The sequence below is a fragment of the Macrobrachium rosenbergii genome, chromosome 25, assembly GCF_040412425.1.
Source record: "Macrobrachium rosenbergii isolate ZJJX-2024 chromosome 25, ASM4041242v1, whole genome shotgun sequence".
Taxonomy (NCBI): domain Eukaryota; kingdom Metazoa; phylum Arthropoda; class Malacostraca; order Decapoda; family Palaemonidae; genus Macrobrachium; species Macrobrachium rosenbergii.
Window position 1 is genome coordinate 448,376 of NC_089765.1, and position 20,316 is coordinate 468,691.

The following is a 20,316-nucleotide window of genomic DNA, read 5'->3' on the forward strand; positions in this document are numbered from 1 at the left end:
GTTATCTGATGTTGGAAAAACTGGGTTCAGCTTACGCTGAAGATAAGGGAAAGTGCCCTCTTATCTTTGAGTCCATTATATACACCATCATGTGTTATAATGTTAATCATTACGACACAATACCTGGCCAAAAGACCAACTAGAAGAGAATTCTTTGATATTAGTTTGGTCACCATGGAGCTCTGGTAGACCATGGAAGGTAACTCCTTGAGGACGAAACAGCGACTACGCTATCAAAAAGAATGATTAGTATCTACAACACTGTTACTACTATCCTTATCTCTAGTTTCCGTTAATTTAGTCATAAAGCTAGAAAAATCGACTAGACATAATCAGCTAGTAACTTGTCTTCTAACTTTTTGAATAAGTCTTCCATCTGATCTACCGACCACAACTCGCCGCCTATCTGACCGATACTAAACTGCATCTTCCTACATAAAATACAAACAGAATGTCGATCGTGTTTGAGGGTACACATCCTACACTTGCAGGACGTGTAGGGCCGATGAGCGTCAGCATCTCCAGCAGAAGAAGGCTCTGTCGTCAAAGATGTAAACGAAGTTGAAGTATCGGCGCTAGCAGACGGCAACGTCTTCTTGTTTGACTTACCCAATTCAGTCCAAAGTACCGATCCTAAAGTCAAAATCGGGAGAGAAGTTCCAAATCCCATCAATAAAGTATCCATCCAGGAGAAAATGCGTTGAAAACAGTCCAAATCGTGATTTATGTCCAAATTCTTAAATGAGGGTCAGGCTAAATGACCAAAAGTTCGCCTGATGCGGGACACATCCACACAGCATGGCAAATGAAAAGCAATTGGGGATCTCGGCCTCACTCGGCCGGGACTTGCAGCAGTGTTGCCAACGGTACTTCAGGTAACTCATTTGACAAGATTTTCCTGTAAGCGTTGGTAACGCTGACAGTTAATTACCCATGGGGATGTAGTTCAGGCTGGTAGGTGACCATGGCTAATTCAGGTGTTCAGGGAGTGTATTGCAATATGAAATCTTATATTGCTTGTAAGGGTAATTTAACCAAAAAATGCTTCCCAGCATTCCTTGCACATGAATGGCTTCTCTCCTGTATAGAATAAAATATAAATTCAGGCCAAAGGCCAAGCGATGGGACCTAAGAAGTTATTCAGCTCTGAAACGGAAATGACAGTAAGGTGGAAAATACAATGGAAGAAAGAGAAAAAGAATGGAGGTGCAGTAAAAGGAATGGAAGGGTTTGCAGTTAGGGGCAGAATGGATGTTGCAAAAACTTAAGTAATGCCTAAATTGCATCACATGAGGTGCACTGATGGCACTAACCCCCTATGGGGTCTCTCCAGTATGAATCTTCATATGATATGTAAGACTAGGTTTCTGGGAAAATGCTTTCCCACATTCCTTGCACATAAATGGCTTCTCTCCAGTATGCAATCTCATATGAACTGTAAGATATGGTTTCTGAGAAAATGCTCTCCCACATTCATTGCATTTGAATGGCTTCTCTCCAGTATGCACTCTCATATGTAATGTAAGATCTGATTTCCTAGAAAATGCTTTCCCACATTCCTTGCACATAAATGCTCTCTCTCCAGTATGATTTCTCATATGATCTGTAAGATTTTGTTTCCGGGAAAATGCTTTCCCACATTCCTTGCATTTGAATGGCTTCTCTCCAGTATGAAATCTCATGTGAACTGTAAGATTTTGTTTCTGGGAAAATGCTTTCCCACATTCCTTGCATATAAATGGCTTCTCTCCAGTATGATTTCTCATATGAACTATAAGACCTGGTTTCCAGGAAAATGCTTTCCCACATTCCTTGCACATATATGGCTTCTCTCCAGTATGGCTTCTCATATGATCTGTAAGATTTTGTTTCCGGGAAAATGCTTTCCCACATTCCTTGCACATGAATGGCTTCTCTTCATTATGCATTCTCATATGATCTGTAAGAGCTGGTTTCTTGGAAAATGTTTTCCCACATTTCTTGCACATTAATGGCTTCTCTCCAGTGTGTATTCTCATATGAGCTGTAAGACTTACTTTCCAGGAAAATGCTTTCCCACATTCCTTGCACATGAATAGCTTCTCTCCAGAATGCGTTCCCATATGAAATGTAAGATGATCTTTCCTGGAAAATGCCTTCCCACATTCCTTGCACATGAATGGCTTCTCTCCAGTATGATTTCTCATATGAACTTTAAGATCTCCTTTCCTGGAAAATGCTTTCCCACATTCATTGCATATGAATGTTTTCTCTCTGGTAGGATTTGTGATATGACTTGTAAAATTAATTTTCTTGTAAAATGCTTTCTCACAGTCAGTGGATCTGAATGGCTTCTCTCTATTGTGACTATTCCTTCTCTCTTGTTTTAATTCCTTTTTGAAAGTTGGTGGATCTTTTTCATTCACTACTGAATTCATTTCATATGAATATTCATCATCTTCATTAGACTCACAGAATACCTCTGGCTCTATTTTGATGTCCATCAATAGATCCAGAGACGAAAAGTCACTATTACTGGTTTCACTAAAGGCAGCCATGTTGCTGTTTTCTTCATTTATGGAAGGGTGTGATAATGCACCTTCACTTTCACTTTTCAAAGGAAATTCTAAAGAATGTTCTGGATTCATTCTTGGCATGTGTCCTTCAACATTCAAAAAATTTTTTTCCCAATATGCTACAGTTGGTGAACCTTTTTCAGTCAGTGCTGAATTCCTTTTATATGAAGATTTATCACCTTCATTAGACTCAAAGCATACTTCTGGCTCTGCCTTGATATCCATCAGTGGATCCACAGACAACAAGTTACCAGCACTGGTTTCACTATAGGCAGCCATGTTGCTGTTTTCTTGATTTATGGAAGGGTGTGATAATGCACCTTCAGTTTCACTTTTCAAAGGTAATTCTAAAGAATTTTCTGGATCCATTTTAGCCTTTTGTCCTGCCCTGTTCTGTAATGAGAATGTGTTCAATTGACAACTTTTAATGCAAAATTGTTTCCAAAAATATTATCCAATAAATCTGTTATAAATTAAATACTACAATATCTTGAAGGACTACAACCAGATTTCATTCCTGATGTATGAATCTAATATTCAGAACAGATTTTTATTGTTGTTGTGATTTGTAAAGTAGGAGTACAATAATTTACTGTACACTTTAAGAGCTATTGGTAATGTTACATGTAGTACCATCAAACACACAAGCATTCCCAAAATCTTGATGCTTCTCAAAACTGACGAAGGAAGGAAGGTTCTTCTGAGGGAGAATCTGAAATCAAAGCAAGCAAGACAGAGTTAGGAAACATAATGCCAGAACTGAAGAAGCATAATAAATTTAATTCAGGTTCCTAAAAACGTCTCAGGCCAATTAACAAGGTGTGCATTTGACAGTACTATCCAAACATGACATTTTTATAATAAAATATTTTTATATATACTTACCCAGTAACTACATAGCTATTAGTTTTCCACGTATGGCAGCCTAAATTCAAATTTCACGGATAGGGCTTTGACCGCTCAGTGTAGGTGCACAGTACCTCCCCCTAATGGCAATACTAGGAATGACTTAGCTAACCACCTCATTCTGTTTTATGTCTGATGTCCATCAGAGGGGGGAGGGAGGGCTCCGATCATGTAATTACAAGGTAAGTATATATAAAACTTTATTATAAAAAGTCATTTTTATATAAGTGACTTACCCAGTAATTACATAGCTGATTCCACATTGATAGGAAGTGGGATCATGGACATATTCTACTCCAAAACATTAAGTCATGTAATGAATTTGAAATAGAAAAGTTGTTAGCATTGAAAACAATGCTTGTCGTTTCCTATCAGTTAAGAGAGCTACTGCAGGTGGATACTGCCTCTGGTTGGTGCTCATTTTAACTTGTAGTGGCTGGGCAGTATAGCCAAGGATTGTCTCCTACTTAAGGGGAACTTTGCAGCTAGGGAAGTGCTCCAATGGCTAGCAAAGCATGATAGGTGCCTGCCCTTGACCCTGGGCGCAGCACCAAAAACAACCAGATGACACTGACATCTCCACTGGAATAAAACCACAACCCATCCACTGAGAATGGTGGGTGCTCCAGGTACATTGTACCCCCTGGCTCTCTAAACTCAGCACCTTACTGAAAAGGTGAAGAGATAGCAGGAGAACATCCTGGCTCCCTTCCGCAATGCCATGCCAGTCACTAAATATGGTCTCAAGGTACTGGAAAATTTTGACGCTGTTTAAGCTTTCATAAAAATAGTGAGAAGCAAAGATCGCTTACACTTCCAGTAGGTCGATAGTAGAATGGACATGAAGAGCATATAGCATCTGAAAACTAAGGAGGTAGAGGCTGTTCTGACGTCCTTAGCTTTGCTTCAAAAGCAGGCAAAATGCACTCCAAAAATGATGGAGGACAACACGTTTAGACAGAGGAAGAGACGGGTTCTTGCCATAACTCCCTAGGTGATGGAAGGTCCTCTGATTCCTGGTTTAGCGCAAGGAGTTTCTGAAAAAACTCCAACTGGACAGAGAGCTCTCAATACTGCTTCAGAGCTGGGGAGTGCTACTGGGCGCATGAAGCAGGAGTTGGAACCAGACGAGCTGGGTGCCAGGCGAGCTCGGGGGTTGGGAGCTGGCGGACACTCGGAGCATCAGCTCGCGCTAGAGGAGCTGGGTGCCAGGTAAGTTACAAGATTGGAAGCTGGCAGACACTCGGATCATGAGTTGGCAGCTGGCGCCAGAGGAACTGGGTGCCAGGCGAGTCAGATAATGAGATGTTGGGTACTCCTGGAAGTCTAGGGAGTCCGTAATGATCTAAAAGGAGAAAGAACGGATCCAGGTCTTGGATGGGACCTTGAATTTGGCTAAAATACCCAAGGGTAACAAATAATACAAGTCAATTTCTTCCTTGCTTGGATGGGTAAAGGACTTGAGGAGGGATGAAGATTCGGAATAAATCTAGGTCCCTGTGATTAAACCTGAGTTAAGCATAGCTCTATACTCGTGAATGGAGGAGTACTAGAGAACCTAGACCTCCTCAGAAAAAAGGCAAACTGCCATTGGGTCACAGATGTCTCAAAAGGGGAGATGAAGTGTCTGAGGTAAAAGTTATGGAAAATTGACCCTTATTCTAGTAGATGAAGCTAAAAGGTTGACATTTGCATGCCATAGTCTTTGTGACACGTCTCAAGTTTTTCGACTGACAAACCTCTGGATCACCTGAAGCCTGTCAGGGCAAGAGCGGACCATCTTCGGTGGTATCTCTTGAGGGAGGTTGACAGAGGAGAAACGGTTGGGGAAGGAACCTGGAGGGTTCACTAACAACTGTTGCAGATTTGGGAGTCATTCTACATAGGACAGAATGGGTTATGAGGGTCCTCATAACGTTACAATGAACCTGAACCATAAGAATTAATAAGGCAAGGAGAACAAAGAAGGATCAGTCTGTATATGGCAACTGTTGCCCAGACTAGAGAGTTTGGGACTGGAGAATCCAAGGGAGGAGGCAAAGGGTCCTTGCAGTGACAGACAGGACCAAAGTTGTCTCACCCCATAGACTCCACAGATCCCGAGAGACCATGGGATCGAAGGCCCACTCGGAAGGAAGGACGCTCTTTTGACGGCGCAATATGACTGCATTTGATTGATATGCCCACCAAAGTTCTTGTGTAGTTGGAGGATCATGGCGTGAACTGCAGACAAAGTGCGGACTCGCTGTCGACTCTGCAGCCCATGTGGACTGACAGTACCTCATACAGCCTGAAGCACATGCGGAGCTGTATTTGGAACAGAACTTATATCTGGCAAACTTAAAAAAGGGCAGCAAATTCCATAATCCACCAAAATCTAGGCACAACAAAAAAATAGAGGCCTAGTCCAAAAACAGGCTGTTACCAACTCTGTTGGTCAAACACATTCCTCTAATAAAGGAAAAATTAGCCTGTGTGCGAGTGTTAGGCGCTCAACGGTGGAAGCCAAGCACCAATGATTCCAAGTGCTCTGGAAGAGGGGGATGGGCATTCGGGAATCAGCGCCCAGTGCTAGCTGGTTGGTGCCAGGAGACTGGAAGTTGAATCCAGGCGCTGGTGTGACACAGGGAACCACAGCAAAAATGTAGGAAGGGTGAGAGATGAAGCTGATGAAGCTAGCCTCCCTACCTCTTGACAGGAAGCAGAGAATGGCAAATGTAACTGCCATTCTCTGCGTGATGAAACAAAAACACATTACAGTGCTTGTCTGCACTGGAAGCCTCTGAACTGTATGAAAAAATAAGACTCTTATATGAAGTCCCCAGAAGTACATCAACTAAGTTTCCTAGCTAAAGAAACTTGTGTACTGTCTGAAAACTTTCTTGGCAGACGGAAAGAAGCTCGAAAATCCCGAGAGTTGAGGCTGAAAACCAAAACAGAGGGCTCTGCAATGATGGTTGTGTTCTGAGAAAGAAGTGAAGATGATCTGTGAGTGCATAATTTTGGTCTCCAAGGACAAGAAGCTTCGAGTAAGCGCCCTCCTCCTTCTGCCAAGTGCTCTCTTTGGCTTGCTTGGCGCCCGCTTCGCTGCTTCAGACTTGTGTACCCGCCCGCTCGGCGCCAACTATGTGACATTCGGCACAAACATCTGAGCGCTCGGCGCCTCTTTCTTCCTCACTGGCTCTGGAAGACTCTGCTTTATCCCTGATTAAGCGTCAACTTGAGGAGCTCATGGGCTTTTTGAAAGAAGAAAACAGTTGTTTCCAAGAGTAAGAACACCTCCTTATAACCTGTCTCTTCAGACATCTCCATCAAGACGCCTTTCCAGTGGTTGACTAACACTACACCTCCATCAAGATGCTTTTCCAATGGCTGACTAGCACTACACCTCCATCAAGATGCCTTTCCAGTGGCTGTCTGCCGACACCTTGGTATAGACTACAGGTTTGACTGAGGGGGGCAACTATCGTGGGCAACACCCTCAGACTCCCAGTACTGTATATCTTCTCCCCAGTGCGGGGGAGCAGGACAGTGACTTTAGGTCAAGGAGATCTGAGGGACCAGATAGCCACCTCCTCCACTACACATCCAGTAAGACGCCTTTCCAGTGGCTGTCTGTCAATACCCGGGACCGGCGACAGGCTCGACTGAGGGGGGCGATTACCCGTACATAAACCCCCTTACCTCCCTTGGACCTCCAGCATCTCTTATCACCAGTGAGGGAGAGCGAGACAAGACCTTGGTCTAGGAGCATTGGGGGACGAGTAGCCACCACCTCCACTGCACAACACTTTACTGTTATAATGGTTAAATTCATGATAATCGAAATATAAGGCTGGCTGTCAAAGGCATGGGAAGGAAGTGAGGGAGTCAGGTGCAGGAGCAAGTGGATAATAAAGGAGGGGTAGTAGCAAGAGAGAATTGGTGCCAGGTGGACATGAGCTGGCGCTGGGTGCTGTGCTCTGAGCTGGGCCTGGGAGGTGGGAGGAGGTAGGTGGTGTGTGGAGGTAGGAGGTGGGTGGAGGCAGGAGGCACGTGGAGGTAGATGGTGGTCGCTCCTGTGTGTGCAGTGGTGGGAGGAAACAGGAGGTGGGTGGAGGCTAGTGGTGGGCGTTTTACTGATTTTTGGTAATTGGGGTTACTGACTACTTTCATGAAAAATAATCGATTACTAGCTACTTTTTCATATCTTTATAGCAATTTCTGGTATCTGAGCATAAAAACACAAACAAAATGTATGAATAACATTAGCATTTTATATGTTCAGACATGTGTGCATTTTAAGATAACAAATGTATGTGTATCTCCTAAAATAAATGACAAATATAAAAAAAAATAATCTTAGCATTAAAGTATCAAAAAGCAGTTTTAGCATTATAGTATTACAGCAAATCCGACTCTAATATTGTAGAACAATGTTTTTATTCTCTAATTAGTGATCAAATCCAGTAATCGATTATGCCCACAACTAGTGGATGCAAATGGCCAGCACTGGAGGCTAGGAGCTAAAGATGTGGAATGTTCACAATTGCGTGATACCAGGAAAAACACCTCCATACGCCGGGGCCAACTGAACCTTCTCTGTAACGTTCCACAGTAGTGCCGAAGCAAGAACCGGTAGCCAATACCAGGACCGGTAAATGAAACAAACTACAAACGTTTTGGCCTAAAGGAATGGTGTAACATTTAAGAATTACTTTAAAGTAATTTACCAGAGCCTTGCAAGATGTCTAGGGCCAATAAACAAAAAATAATTCGCAAATGTTTGGCCTAAAGGAATGGCGTAACATTCAAGAAATACTTTAAAGGTAATTACTTACCAGTGGGTTGCGAATAGCCAATGGCTGGTAAACAAATCCTAAAAGCAAAAGTTTGGCCTAACAGAATGACGTAACATCCAAGAACTGCTATTAAGACAATCACTTACCAGTAGCTGGGCGCAGCCTATGCCGGGTAAATAAATCATGAATGCAAAAGTTTTTGGCCTAATGGAATGGTGTAACATTCAAGAATAACTTTTAAGGCAATTATTTACCAGCGACTTGCACGTAGCCTAAGCCGGGTAAGCAAAACATAAATGTAAATGTTTTGGCCTAAAGGAATGGTGTAACATTCGAGAATTACTTTTAAGACCAAACTATTACCGGCTTGTTAATGAATCTAAATCAAGGTAATAATAAAAAAAAGACAAGAATCATCCTAAAAGATCTCTGCTCAAAGGCTGTGAAATAAGCATTCTGGTGGTTCTGTAATACTGTACAGTAATACCGAAACCCAGTGATATAACTGGAAAATAAGAATAAGCAGCTGTAAGCACTCGATGTTTAGTCGAGTACGGCAGAAAACAGAATGAGATGGTTAGATAAGTCGTTCCTGGTATTGCCGTTAGGGGGTGGAAGGTACTGTGCACCTACACTGAGCAATCAAAGCACTACCTGTGAAATTTGAAATTATGCTGCCGTATGTGGAAAACTAATAACTGTAATTGCTGGGTACGTCACTTATATAAAAATTATTAATGTACAAAAATTAACTAAATGATGTCTAGACACAGCATCAAAACATTCCTGAGGCAACAATGCAACAACAGACTATTAGTTAATATTGACTCCCTCCCTCTCACATCTGTAAACCTTCTCAGCTTAACATTACTGTATTACTTATGAACATATCCTTATTAACAAATCAAAGGCCAAGAATACAAAATGCAAGAGACCAGCATAAGAATTTTGTGGGATAACAGCATGAAGGGTACAGTATACAGTAAAATGAAGTTTTCATAATAAAACTAATATTGTAATACTTACCTGAACACCTGAATTAGCCCTGGCCACCTACCAGCCCGAACTACATCCCCATAGCTTTTACCCACTAAGTGGGTAATAAACTGTCAACGTTACCAAGGCTTACAGGAAAATCTAGTCAAATGAGTTATCTGAAATACCGTTGGCAACACTGCTGCAAGTCCCAGCCGAGTGAGGCCGAGATACCCCAATTGCGTTATCCACTATTCAAATTGAAGTGGGGAGGAGGGTGGGAATCATTCAGGTGTTCAGGTAAGTATTACAATATTAGTTTTATTATGAAAACTTCATATTACAATACACTCCCTCAACACCTGAATTAGCTCGATTAACAAAATTTAGTGAAGGTGGGATCAATCTAATTCAGCCCAACCTGCCAACAGGGAAAGCAGGTAACTCATTATTCGCCTACTCTGTATAAATGAATGTATCCTCACCTGGTTACCCCACTCGGCAGGTGAGAATGTCTGTAGAGAGAGTACCCCCGACGTCAGTCTCATGTCTAGGTACTGTCTAAGTCGAGCTACCTCTCATGTGGTATTCAAACCTCCTCATGGATAGAGAGTAGCAAAATTAAAACCAACCTACCATGTGGCTAATCACAGCCTCCCATGATTAGTGGAAAACGATGAACCTCCCATGTGGCTAATCAAAGCACTCTCATTTATGGAGGGTCTGAGTCGAGCTACCTCTCATGTATTATTCAAACCTCCTCATGGATAGAGAGTAGCAAAAAAAATAAAAACCAACCTACCATGTGGCTAATCACAGCCTCCCATGATTAGTGGAGAACGACGAACCTCCCGTGTGGCTAATCAAAGCACTCTCATGTATGGAGGGGTACGATGAACCTCCCATGTGGCTAATCAAAGCACTCTCATGTATGGAGGGGTACGAAGAACCTCCCATGTGGCTATTGTAGCCTCTCATGTATGGAGGAGAAGTTGAGTGTGCAGGTCTTCGAGTTCTTCGCCGTCTGTTGCCGCCGATGTCTGCGCAGAAGAGGTTGAAGAAACCAAACCTGTCCACTGGATCTGCCTATCTTCACAGCACTAACGTCAAACTTAATATTCTCACTATGAACCCCGACTAACAGAGAATCCAAAATTCCAAATTTCCTCAGACTACATTCATTACCTAGAGTTCCCCCCACCCTTGACATTACTACGTAATTATAAGATCGAGTTGGTCGTCGCAAAGGGACCAAGCAAGAAATTCTTCTTCGAAGAAAACTGAACATCTTTTAGGGAGAAAGTCGTGAAAACCGACACCGAGTTCCAGGTGGCCGCCTCTAAGAACCTCCGCACTGAGAGAGTACCCCCTTAGCTAAATGAACGCACCCACGACAGAAGGGTTAGCGGCTACATATGGACTAAGGGAATAACTTTCATGTAAAAAGGAGAACGATGCATCTCCCAAGTGACTATTCAGAGCCTACCCATTAAGGAGGGAATGAGGCAGTGTGCCGAGCCGATGACCCTCCGCCCTGCAGGTTGCGGCAAAGGCTGACGAGCGCAGAAGTATCCCAGTGTCGATGAAACAACCTAGGCTAGCCTACGAGAGCACCTCTTTGGACTCTTGTAGGGAAACTATCAAAGACTAGGATACTTAAGATGTACTAAACTTACATTCATGTGATTATACTATCACTATTGCTTAAGATTCTAAAGCCTAGAAGGAATTTCTCTATCTAGTTAACCTAATAATCACCGCACTACGTGAATACTACCTTAGCTAAATGAGCGCACCCTAGATAATAGACTTCGCCGTTAAACATGGACTAAGTGAATAACCTTCCGAGTCTTCGCACTAAGAGAATACCACCTCAGCTAATTGAACGCAGACCAGATAGGAGAATTCGCCACTATACACGGTGGGGCGAATTGAACGTCTCGTAAGTAAAGGAAGAAAACAAAGACTCGCAAGTAAACTACTTCCAGAATAGAAAGCTCTGAACCATTCCTTAGAAAGGAAGATGAAGTGAACATAGGCCTACTCCAAATACTGTGCGGTAATGAAAAAAAAAACTGTTAAATACTAAATATAATGTCATGCCAAATTAAATTGCGTTCAAGGGCATAAAGCTCGCACCACATGAGAATCGTGAAGTGTACCCGCAACTGTGTTCGTGTAGTGAGCGCTTATGAACCAGGAACCAGGAACCCTTTCTCCAAAAGTAACTAATCGCATCCTTGACAGCGGACGGGAAAGATTCCGTGGTGAGACAAGAAGTGTACACAGAAGCGGACAGAGTTTATCAACCTTTGATAAATATTCGCATCGGATATAAAGACAGCCCCGCTGATGCCGGAACCGAACACTTGCAGATAAAGACCCTTAAACGAACGAAGCAGAGTTTTAGCCCCGGCCACGACTTCCGGAAGAAGAGAAATACTTATCATTTCTCACCTAGGAAACTTCCCGAAGCTCACCCATTTTTTTATCTGCAGCTAAAGCTGAAAGAAAGAAATAAAACACCTAACCAATTATCTTAATATTAGAACTTCCGACAAATCTCACGAGAGAGCCCAGGGGAACGTAACAAGTCAAAGAAGATCTTACTATTAGAAATTTTCGGGAAGATACAAAAATGTACTGCAAAGTGCTGAGCGGTAGCCAGCAATAGCAGAAAATGGAAGAATCTTTACTTTCCGAAGTAATAAAAGAATACCAGCTATTTCGGTTATGGCAGGCCTAAAGATGGAATGACCTTCCTTACGACACAGACTTCCCCATTTCAAGTTGACCTGGTAAAGCTTATGGGTTGACTTCTCAAGCTGAAAGAAACACTGTCTAGACATAGCTTTAGAGTGTCTGGACTGTCTAGCTGTTCGTTCGGCAGTCACCCACAACTAGGTTCATCAGGTAAGAGTTTGGATGATAATAGTGAAAATGCAGTTGTCTAAAAGATCTTCTGCATGAGGAGGAACATCGGAACTTCTGTAAGGAGCATTAGGAATTCCGGAACCGAGGGCGTTAGAGCCAGCAAGGAGCTAGAGTCATAGACGTCTTGACACTATCGCAATTCCTGATTACCTGATGAATGAGATCGAATGGCGGAAAGTATACACCTCTAAGTTCTAATGATCTTGTTCCCCCCCGAGTTCTCAGATACGACACGGCAGTTACGATGTCGCAAAGCAGACCCACTACTGTGTTGCACACTAGGACTGAGAAACACCTGAGGGCTTCCTTTACAGCCCTGAGGTTCCTGAAGGTTATGACTCCTCTCGTTCCCGATCCCTCCAGAGGCCCAAAGCCTGGGTTCCTCCAAGGTTGCTCCCCAACCTTGATATGAGGCATCTGAGTACAGATGAACGTCGGGAAGAGGGGAGACTATAGACCTTCCGGATGTCAGATGCGCTTCTGACAATCACAGATGATCCGACATGCGAGAATTGTTCCAGATTCTACCTGCATTCTCGATGTGGAAGACCCAGCGATTCCTGAGACATACCTGAAGAGAAAGCATGCGGAGACACCCCTGGAGAGAGAGAGAGAGAGAGAGAGAGAGAGAGAGAGAGAGAGAGAGAGAGAGAGATTCTCCCTAAGAGGCTTCTTCAAGTGGGTACTGGCTGTTCCCTGTTAGACAGGGACCCTCTACCTCCACTTCAACGATGCATAATTGCCGACACTGGAGACATAAGTTAGAAGCAATAAGTTCGTTATACTGGCCACATCCCTTGAACCCAGAGCGGCCACACTAATCATAGCTTGCTGTGACGCTACTGCTGACGACGGCTACACGAAATAGACCATGGAGGAGATATCCTCCTCCCTAAAAGACTGTTCCAGAGCGCAAAAGGCGCCCGTGAGGCGGAAGCTTCAAAAGAAGCCCCTCCTCCTCTGCCAAAGAATGTTGTACAGTCAGGCGACATGATAACCTGGTATGCCAGCCTTATTGACACCGAAGTGATGAGATTTCAGGCAGTACCGGACCGGAGGGAGAATCATCTTGTTTGAGCAACTACCGGTTCTGTCGCATATAGCGACTCGAACATCGTTGCTTGATGAAACTGCAATTGACAAAGGAACCTGAGGCTCCTCCGAACCTTGGATTGAGGATAAGTGAGGAAGTCTACCATCCGCTTATACTCATTCTCATTGGCTGAAGGAGAACTAATATCCGGTACCAGATCCTCTTCTTCAAATGAACAATCCTTGTCAGACTGGTTCGACTGAGCCAGAGGATTTCGGACTGGTCCAACTAAGCCGGAGGATTGTCGGACTGGTCCGACCAAGCCGGAACAGGAAAGAGGCAGGCCGATCCCTAGCAAACGCTGAACTCGAAAACCCGGGACTTGCTACACCTGGGTGCGTGAGAAGGACACCTGACGTATCAATCGCGAACATACTGGAGGCGCCAAAGTATAGGTTGCGCAAACCCCACACCACCCAACAGGGATGACGCAACACCTGGGCGGACCACGCCCACGCCTGAGAGCGAAGAGGCAGCAACACCCGAACCACTCAAATCTGGATGTATCAAAACCGCATGAGAATGGGAATCCGGAACTGAAGACCCGGAATCAACCCCGAACCAACATGGATGCCTAGACGGAGGGACAGAGAAAACCTGCCGGAAAGTTCCACCGGAGCGCCCAACGCCGACGTTGGACAGATGGAGAAGGTCCCATCCGGACCGAAACTCAAAGGAGTATTGAAGGGGAAGTTACATGGTACCGAACCAAAGGTAACAGAAGAAGGTAGTTACCAACTATCCTGGAGAATGGAAAGGCTGTGGAAACTATCAGTGCTGATACACTGAACGCTGGCGCAGGCGAATCGCCGACTGCCGTAGCATCCGCAAGAATCACGGAGGATACATTACAGTTAGGAAGCTATCGGTGCTGATACACTGAATGCTGGCGCAGGCGAATCACCAACTGCCGTAGCATCCGCAAGAATCGCGGAGGATACATTACAGTTAGGAACCCGTAAAGAATGAAATAAGGAGTTGCTGACGCCTCCGCAAACACCTGAGAAGCAACTAGACCAGATGCCTGAGAAACTACCGGATTTGCAAAAGGTGATAAGACGATGGATCCGTAAAAAGTACCCCTTCCCTTAACCCCGAAGAGAGAGAGGGGGGCTGCTGAGCTCTAATATACAGGGTTGAAGCAAGAAAGCCTTGCTCTGCTGAGTTAAAAGCCAAGAAAACAGGATGTGCAACAAAGACCCCGAGAGCCCTCCGAAGAGCGGACCGAAAAGAAGATTGAGAAGGGCAATGGAAGAAGGCTTAGAAGAAAAAGGGGAAAAACGGGAAATTCTGTAGCAGCCGAAGAGGCCATAGATTTCAAAGAAAATAGACTGGTTCTGTTCCCCCCACCACCCCTGATAATCTTGATAGACATTATCAAATCAGAAAATTCTTTAAGACATGATCATGAATATTGGAAAAACTCAATCGCCAGAATTACCACCATCACAAGACGAAAGAAATTTTAAAACCCCCAAAGGAAAAGGAACCTTCGAAGGAGTATTCAAGGAAAACAAAAATTCAAAACCAAATACATCAGAAACCAAATCTGAATGACCCTCCACGGATCTGAAAACCTTTGTTGCACAGAGCACGAAGCAGGAAATAAAACCAACGATTGATCTAAATGAGAGACCTAAACATAAGTGACCCCAACCAAACCTGAACCCAAAGAAGACCACGTTCAACTACTTTTCCTGAATACTTCCTAAATTAGACGAGGTTTGCAGTTCTCCATGACACCATATCTTCCTACATAAAATACAAACAGAATGTTGACCGTGTTTGAGGACGTGTAGGGCCGATGAGCGTCAGCATCTCCAGCAGAAGAAGGCTCTGTTGTTGAAGATGTAAACAAAGTGGAAGCATCGGCGCTAGCAGACGGCGATGTGTTGTTTGACTTATCCAAACGAGTCCAAAGTACCGATCCCAAAGTCAAATTTGGGAGAGAAGTTCCAAATCCTATCAATAAAGTATCCATCCAGGAGAAAATGCGTTGAAAACAGTCCAAATCGTGATCTGATGTCCAAATTCTTAAATGGGGGTCGGGCTAAATGACCAAAAGTTTGCCTGATGTGGGACGCACCCACACAGCGTGGCGAACAAAAAGCAATTGGGGTTAAGTATATCTTAGTTTAACCAGACCACTGAGCTGATTAATACTGGGGTATCTCGGCCTCACTCAGCCAGGACTTGCAGCAGTGTTGCCAACGGTGCTTCAGGTAATTCATTTGACTAGATTTTCCTGTAAGCGTTGGTAACGCTGACAGTTTATTACCCACTTAGTGGGTAAAAGCTATGGGGATGTAATTCGGGCTGGTAGGTGGCCAGGGCTAATTCAGGTGTTCAGGGAGCGTATTGCAGTATGACATTTTTATGATAAAATAAAGTTTTATATATACTTACCAAGTAATTACATACCTATTGGTTCCCTAAACTACGGCAGCTTAGAAATTCAAAATTCGCGCGGTGGCGCTGTTATCGTCAGTGTGTAGGTGATAACGTCTCGCCACCATCCGGGACTCGAGGAAACAACCCAGCAAAGTAAGTATATCTTAGTTTAACCAGACCACTGAGCTGATTAACAGCTCTCCTAGGGCTGGCCCGAAGGATTAGATTTATTTTTAAGTGGCTAAGAACCAATTGGTTACCTAGCAATGGGACCTACAGCTTATTGTGGAATCCGAACCACATTATAGCGAGAAATGAATTTCTATCACCAGAAACAAATTCCTCTTGTTCTTCACTGGCCGCTCGGAGATTCGAACTCACGACCAACAGAGTGGTAGCTGAGAACGGAAGCCGCTCACCCAGCGTACAACCCAGCAGACAGCTCAATTCGTTTTATACTCTTATGTTCATGCAAGGGGAGGAGGGCAGGCTTCGACCATGTAATTACTTGGTAAGTATATATGAAACTTTACTTTATTATAAAAATGTCACTTTTATATAAGTAACTTACCAAGTAATTACATAGCTGATTCCACATTGTAAGGAGGTGGGAAAGAGCATGGACATATTCTACTCCAAAACATTAAGAAAGTAATGAGTTTTTAACTAGAAAGGTCGCTAACATTGAATAAATGTTTGTTGTTTCCTTACCTGTTGAGAGAGCTGCTGCAGGAAGGTACTGCCTCTGGTCGGCACTTCTCTCAACTTGTAGTGGACGTGGTAGTATAGCCAAGAGTCGCCACTACATTAGTGGGAAACTCTGCAGCGGAGGAAGTACACCGTATGCTGACAAGTTTTTAAAAGATGCCCTTGCCCTGGGTGAAGACCAGAATACAAAATGAAAACACTGTCACCTACACCACAGAATAAAACCAAAAAACCCAACCATTATCAAAGATAAATTTTCAAATACAGTTTCTATGTCCTTGAGGTAGTGTGAGGCGAATATGGACTTGCATCTCCAGAACGTCGACTGTAGGATTGAAGAAAGAGACAAATTGTTTAAAAGTGAGGGAAGTTGCTACTGCCCTAATTTCGTGAGCCTTAACCATAAGTAGAGGAAAAGCTTCTTCCTGGATCTGAGAGTGGGCTTCTAATATTAATTCTCTCAGAAAAAAGGATATGGCATTTTTGGAGAGTGGGCGAACTGAAGATAGTACCTGAGGTTCTTGATGATGAAGGACCTAGGCCAGGGTTTCGAAGGGTCCTCGTTCTTTGCGAGGAAACCAAGAGAAAGAGGGCAGCCTGCGTCCTCTAGTGCAAAGCCTATTCTCTTGTTTATTGCTTGTAACTCGCTAATACGTTTGGCAGTAGCGAGAGCCATTAAAAAGAGAGTCTTTTTTTGTGAGATTCCTGAGGGCAACAGAACGAAGAGGTTCGAATTAAGGACCTGAGAGCCACTTCAGTACAACATCTAAGTTCCAAGAGACGTTGGAAGAACTATCTTTCTTGGACGTATTGAAGGATTTGATCAGGTCGGTGATATCTTGATTAGAAGAGAGGTCCATTCCTCTGTGCTTAAAAACTGAGCTGAGCATCGACCTATATCCTTTGATGGTAGAGGTCGATAGCCTCCTGATGGACTTTAGGAATATCAAAAAGTCGGCTATTTGGCTTATAGCTGTCTCAGAAGAAGAGACGTTATGGCGGCTGCACCACCTTCTGAAGACCGTCCATTTTGATTGGCAGAGCTTTGGAGAAGAAGTTCGTCTGCATTTCACAACTGCCTCTGCAGCTTGTCTCAAAAACCCTTTTGCTCTGACAAGGCGCTTGACAGTCTGAAGCCTGTCAGGGCCAGAGCAGATAATCCTTGGTGGAATCTGAGGAAGTGGTGTTGTCTGAGCAGTAACCGTTTTTGTGGAAGAAGTCTTGGGTAGTCTACCAGGAGTCGAATCAAGTTTGGAAACCATTCCTTGTTCGGCCAAAATGGGGCTACTAGGGTTATGGAGGTGTTCTGATGCGTTGACAGCTTGTTGACTGCTTCCCTGATCATTCCGAAAGGAGGGAAGGCGTACACATCTAAGTTTGTCCAATTCAAAAGCACGGCGTCCGTGCTCCATGCTTGAGGATCCGGGATCGGAGAGCAAAAGAGGGGCAGACGGTGGTTTCTCGACGTCGCGAAAAGATCCACTGTGTGTTTGCCCCGGTTTCCAAAGGTTGTTGCAGACTACTGGATTTAAGGTCCATTTGGTTGGAAGGACCTGTTTGAGGCAGCTTAATTCATCCACAATCATGTTCATCCTCCCTTGAATGAACCGGGTGACAAGAGAGACTTGGTTCTCTTCCACCCACAGAAGGGGATCCTTCGCCGTCTCGTACAGGGAGAAGGAATGAGTGCCCCCGTCTGCGAATATATGCAAGAGCTGTGGTGTTGTCCGCGTGTACTACAATCTTCTTGCCGTGAACCAGATCCGAGAAATACTGAAGGCCCAGGTGAATTGCTCTCAGTTCCTTTATGTTGATGTGAGCATCCTGTTGTTCTGTAGTCCATGTTTCGGAGACTTCCCGACCTTCCAGAAGCGCGCCCCAGCCTAGGTAGGAGGCATCTGAATAAAATTGAAGGTCTGGGTGCACTGGGAGAAGAGACTTCCCTTCCCGAAGTCTTTCTCTGCACGACCACCACTGGAGATCCTCTTTGATTTCCAACGTAATCGGGAAGATGAAAGAGTCTGGTTGGGTTTTTCTGCATCAATTCACTTTGAGGAAAAACTGAAGTGGTCTCATGTGCAGTCTGCCTAGATTTACAAACTGCTCTACTGAAGCAAGGGTCCCCAGAAGACTCATCCACTGCACTGCCGAGCAGGAAGGAAGAGCAAGGAACTGACTGACAGTCTGGAGGCAGTTCTTGACTCTCTTGGGCAACAGAAAAGCCCGAAAAGTCTGAGAGTTTAGTATCATCCCTAAATAGGGAATCTCCTGAGACGGAATCAGAAGGGATTTCTTTTTGTTTATGAGGATGCCTAACTCCTGTGTCAGGCGAAGAGTTCTTCTCAAGTCCTTTGCGCACTTTTTCTTTGACGACGAGCGGAGAAGCCAATCGTCTAGATATAAGTTGATGTTGACTCCCAGAAGGTGAAGCCAATTCCCCAGAGGAGCAAGGATCCGTGTGAAAACTTGAGGAGCCGTCGATAAGCAGAAGCATAGGGCCCAGAACTGTACCATCCTGTCCTGAAAAACGAAGCGTAGAAATTTCTGTGAGTCTGGATGAACAGGAATGTGAAAATACGCATCCTGCATATCCAGGGGGACCATCCAGTCCCCCTGTTATACTGAGGACATGACAGAGCGAACGGTCTCCATGTGAAACTTCGTCTTCAGTGTGAACACATTCAAAGCGCTTACATCCAGAATGAGCCTCCAGCCCCCCGAGGCCTTCGGGACCACGAAAAGGCGATTGTAGAAACCTTCTGAGTGGGGGTCTAGCACTTCTTCCACTACTCCTTTGGAAAGAAGGAGTTCAACTTCTTGAAAGAGGGCCAAAAAATTCGTGGAACCTTTTGAGTACACTGTCAAGGCGATTGAAGATGTAGTTAAGGGAGGAGTCTTTACGAAAGGAATGGAGTAGCCCTCCTTGAGAACCTAGATCACCCAGGGGTCTGCTCCTCTGTTCTCCCATTCCTTCCAGAAAAGTAGAAGTCTGGCTCCTACCAGGGCACGGAGGACTAACTTCTCACTTCTTGGGGGTGGATTTGAAAGACCTGTTAATGGACTTCGTTGGAGGTTGGAAGTTTGATCTAGGTCGAGGCTGGGTCCTAGTTCTCCCTCCACAAAAGGGTTGAGACTGAAGAGGGGAGAATGATCTACATGAGGAAGGCACAGGCTCCTTAGGACGTCTAGTGGACTGAGTCAACAAGTCAGAGGTGGACTTGCTCTGTAACTCTAAAAGAATATCCTTCAATATGTGTTGAGGAAACGCAGGAGAGATGAGTAGGAAGAAGAGGGAACCGTATCCTGAATAATCTCTTCCTCCTCCGAAGAGATAGGAGACAATGATTTATCCTTGAACTCTGGAGCAGACGCAGATTTCTTCAAAAGAACCACAAGCTCGGTTAACTGGTGCTTGAGTGGGGCTAAAGAATCTTCCTGGGCCGATGAAGAAGGCAGAATAGCCGAAGAAGGTGCATTGGTTCCAGAAGAAGAAGCTGGGAATTCGGTTGTGGGCGTTGAAAGTTCGGGAGTTGGCGCTGGGCACTCTAGAGCTGAATCTGGCGCGAGACGGCGGGCGCCTGGTGCTCATTGGAGGAATTCTGGCATATATCGGCAGGCGCCGGGGACTCATTGGTGGAATTCTGGCGCTCATTGGCGGTATTCTGGTGTGAGTCGCCGGGCACTCATCAATGGAAGCCTGGCGCAAGTCGGCAGGCGCTTGGTGCTCGGAAGAAGATGGGCACTTAGAACGCTTATAGTGCTCAGGACTGTCTTCAAAGAAATAACGAAGATGAGCAGGAGAATCAGGCTGGACTTGAAAGCTGCAGGAAGGTTGAGGGCTAGTCTCTCTATACCTCTTGGCAGCCAGGGGAGAAGAATCGCTAATATTCACATGTCTCTTGAGTGGGCGTGAAGAAGAAGAGTAGCGATATGGCTTCTTGCGCGGACTGGAAGATTTGCGCGGACTGGAAGA

General features: G+C 44.5%; 1 protein-coding gene across 1 annotated transcript in view; it reads right to left on the reverse strand.

Annotated features, from left to right (window-relative positions):
- Positions 1 to 947: 947 nt before the first annotated feature.
- The window catches only part of LOC136852267 (zinc finger protein 260-like), a 54,219-nt gene continuing 34,850 nt past the window's right edge, over positions 948 to 20,316 (reverse strand). The window contains exon 2 of the mRNA XM_067126737.1: positions 948 to 3,267. Within this exon, the coding sequence (XP_066982838.1) occupies positions 1,317 to 2,924 (1,608 nt within the window). The 5' untranslated portion in view covers positions 2,925 to 3,267 and the 3' untranslated portion in view covers positions 948 to 1,316. The remainder of the gene's footprint in view (positions 3,268 to 20,316) is intronic.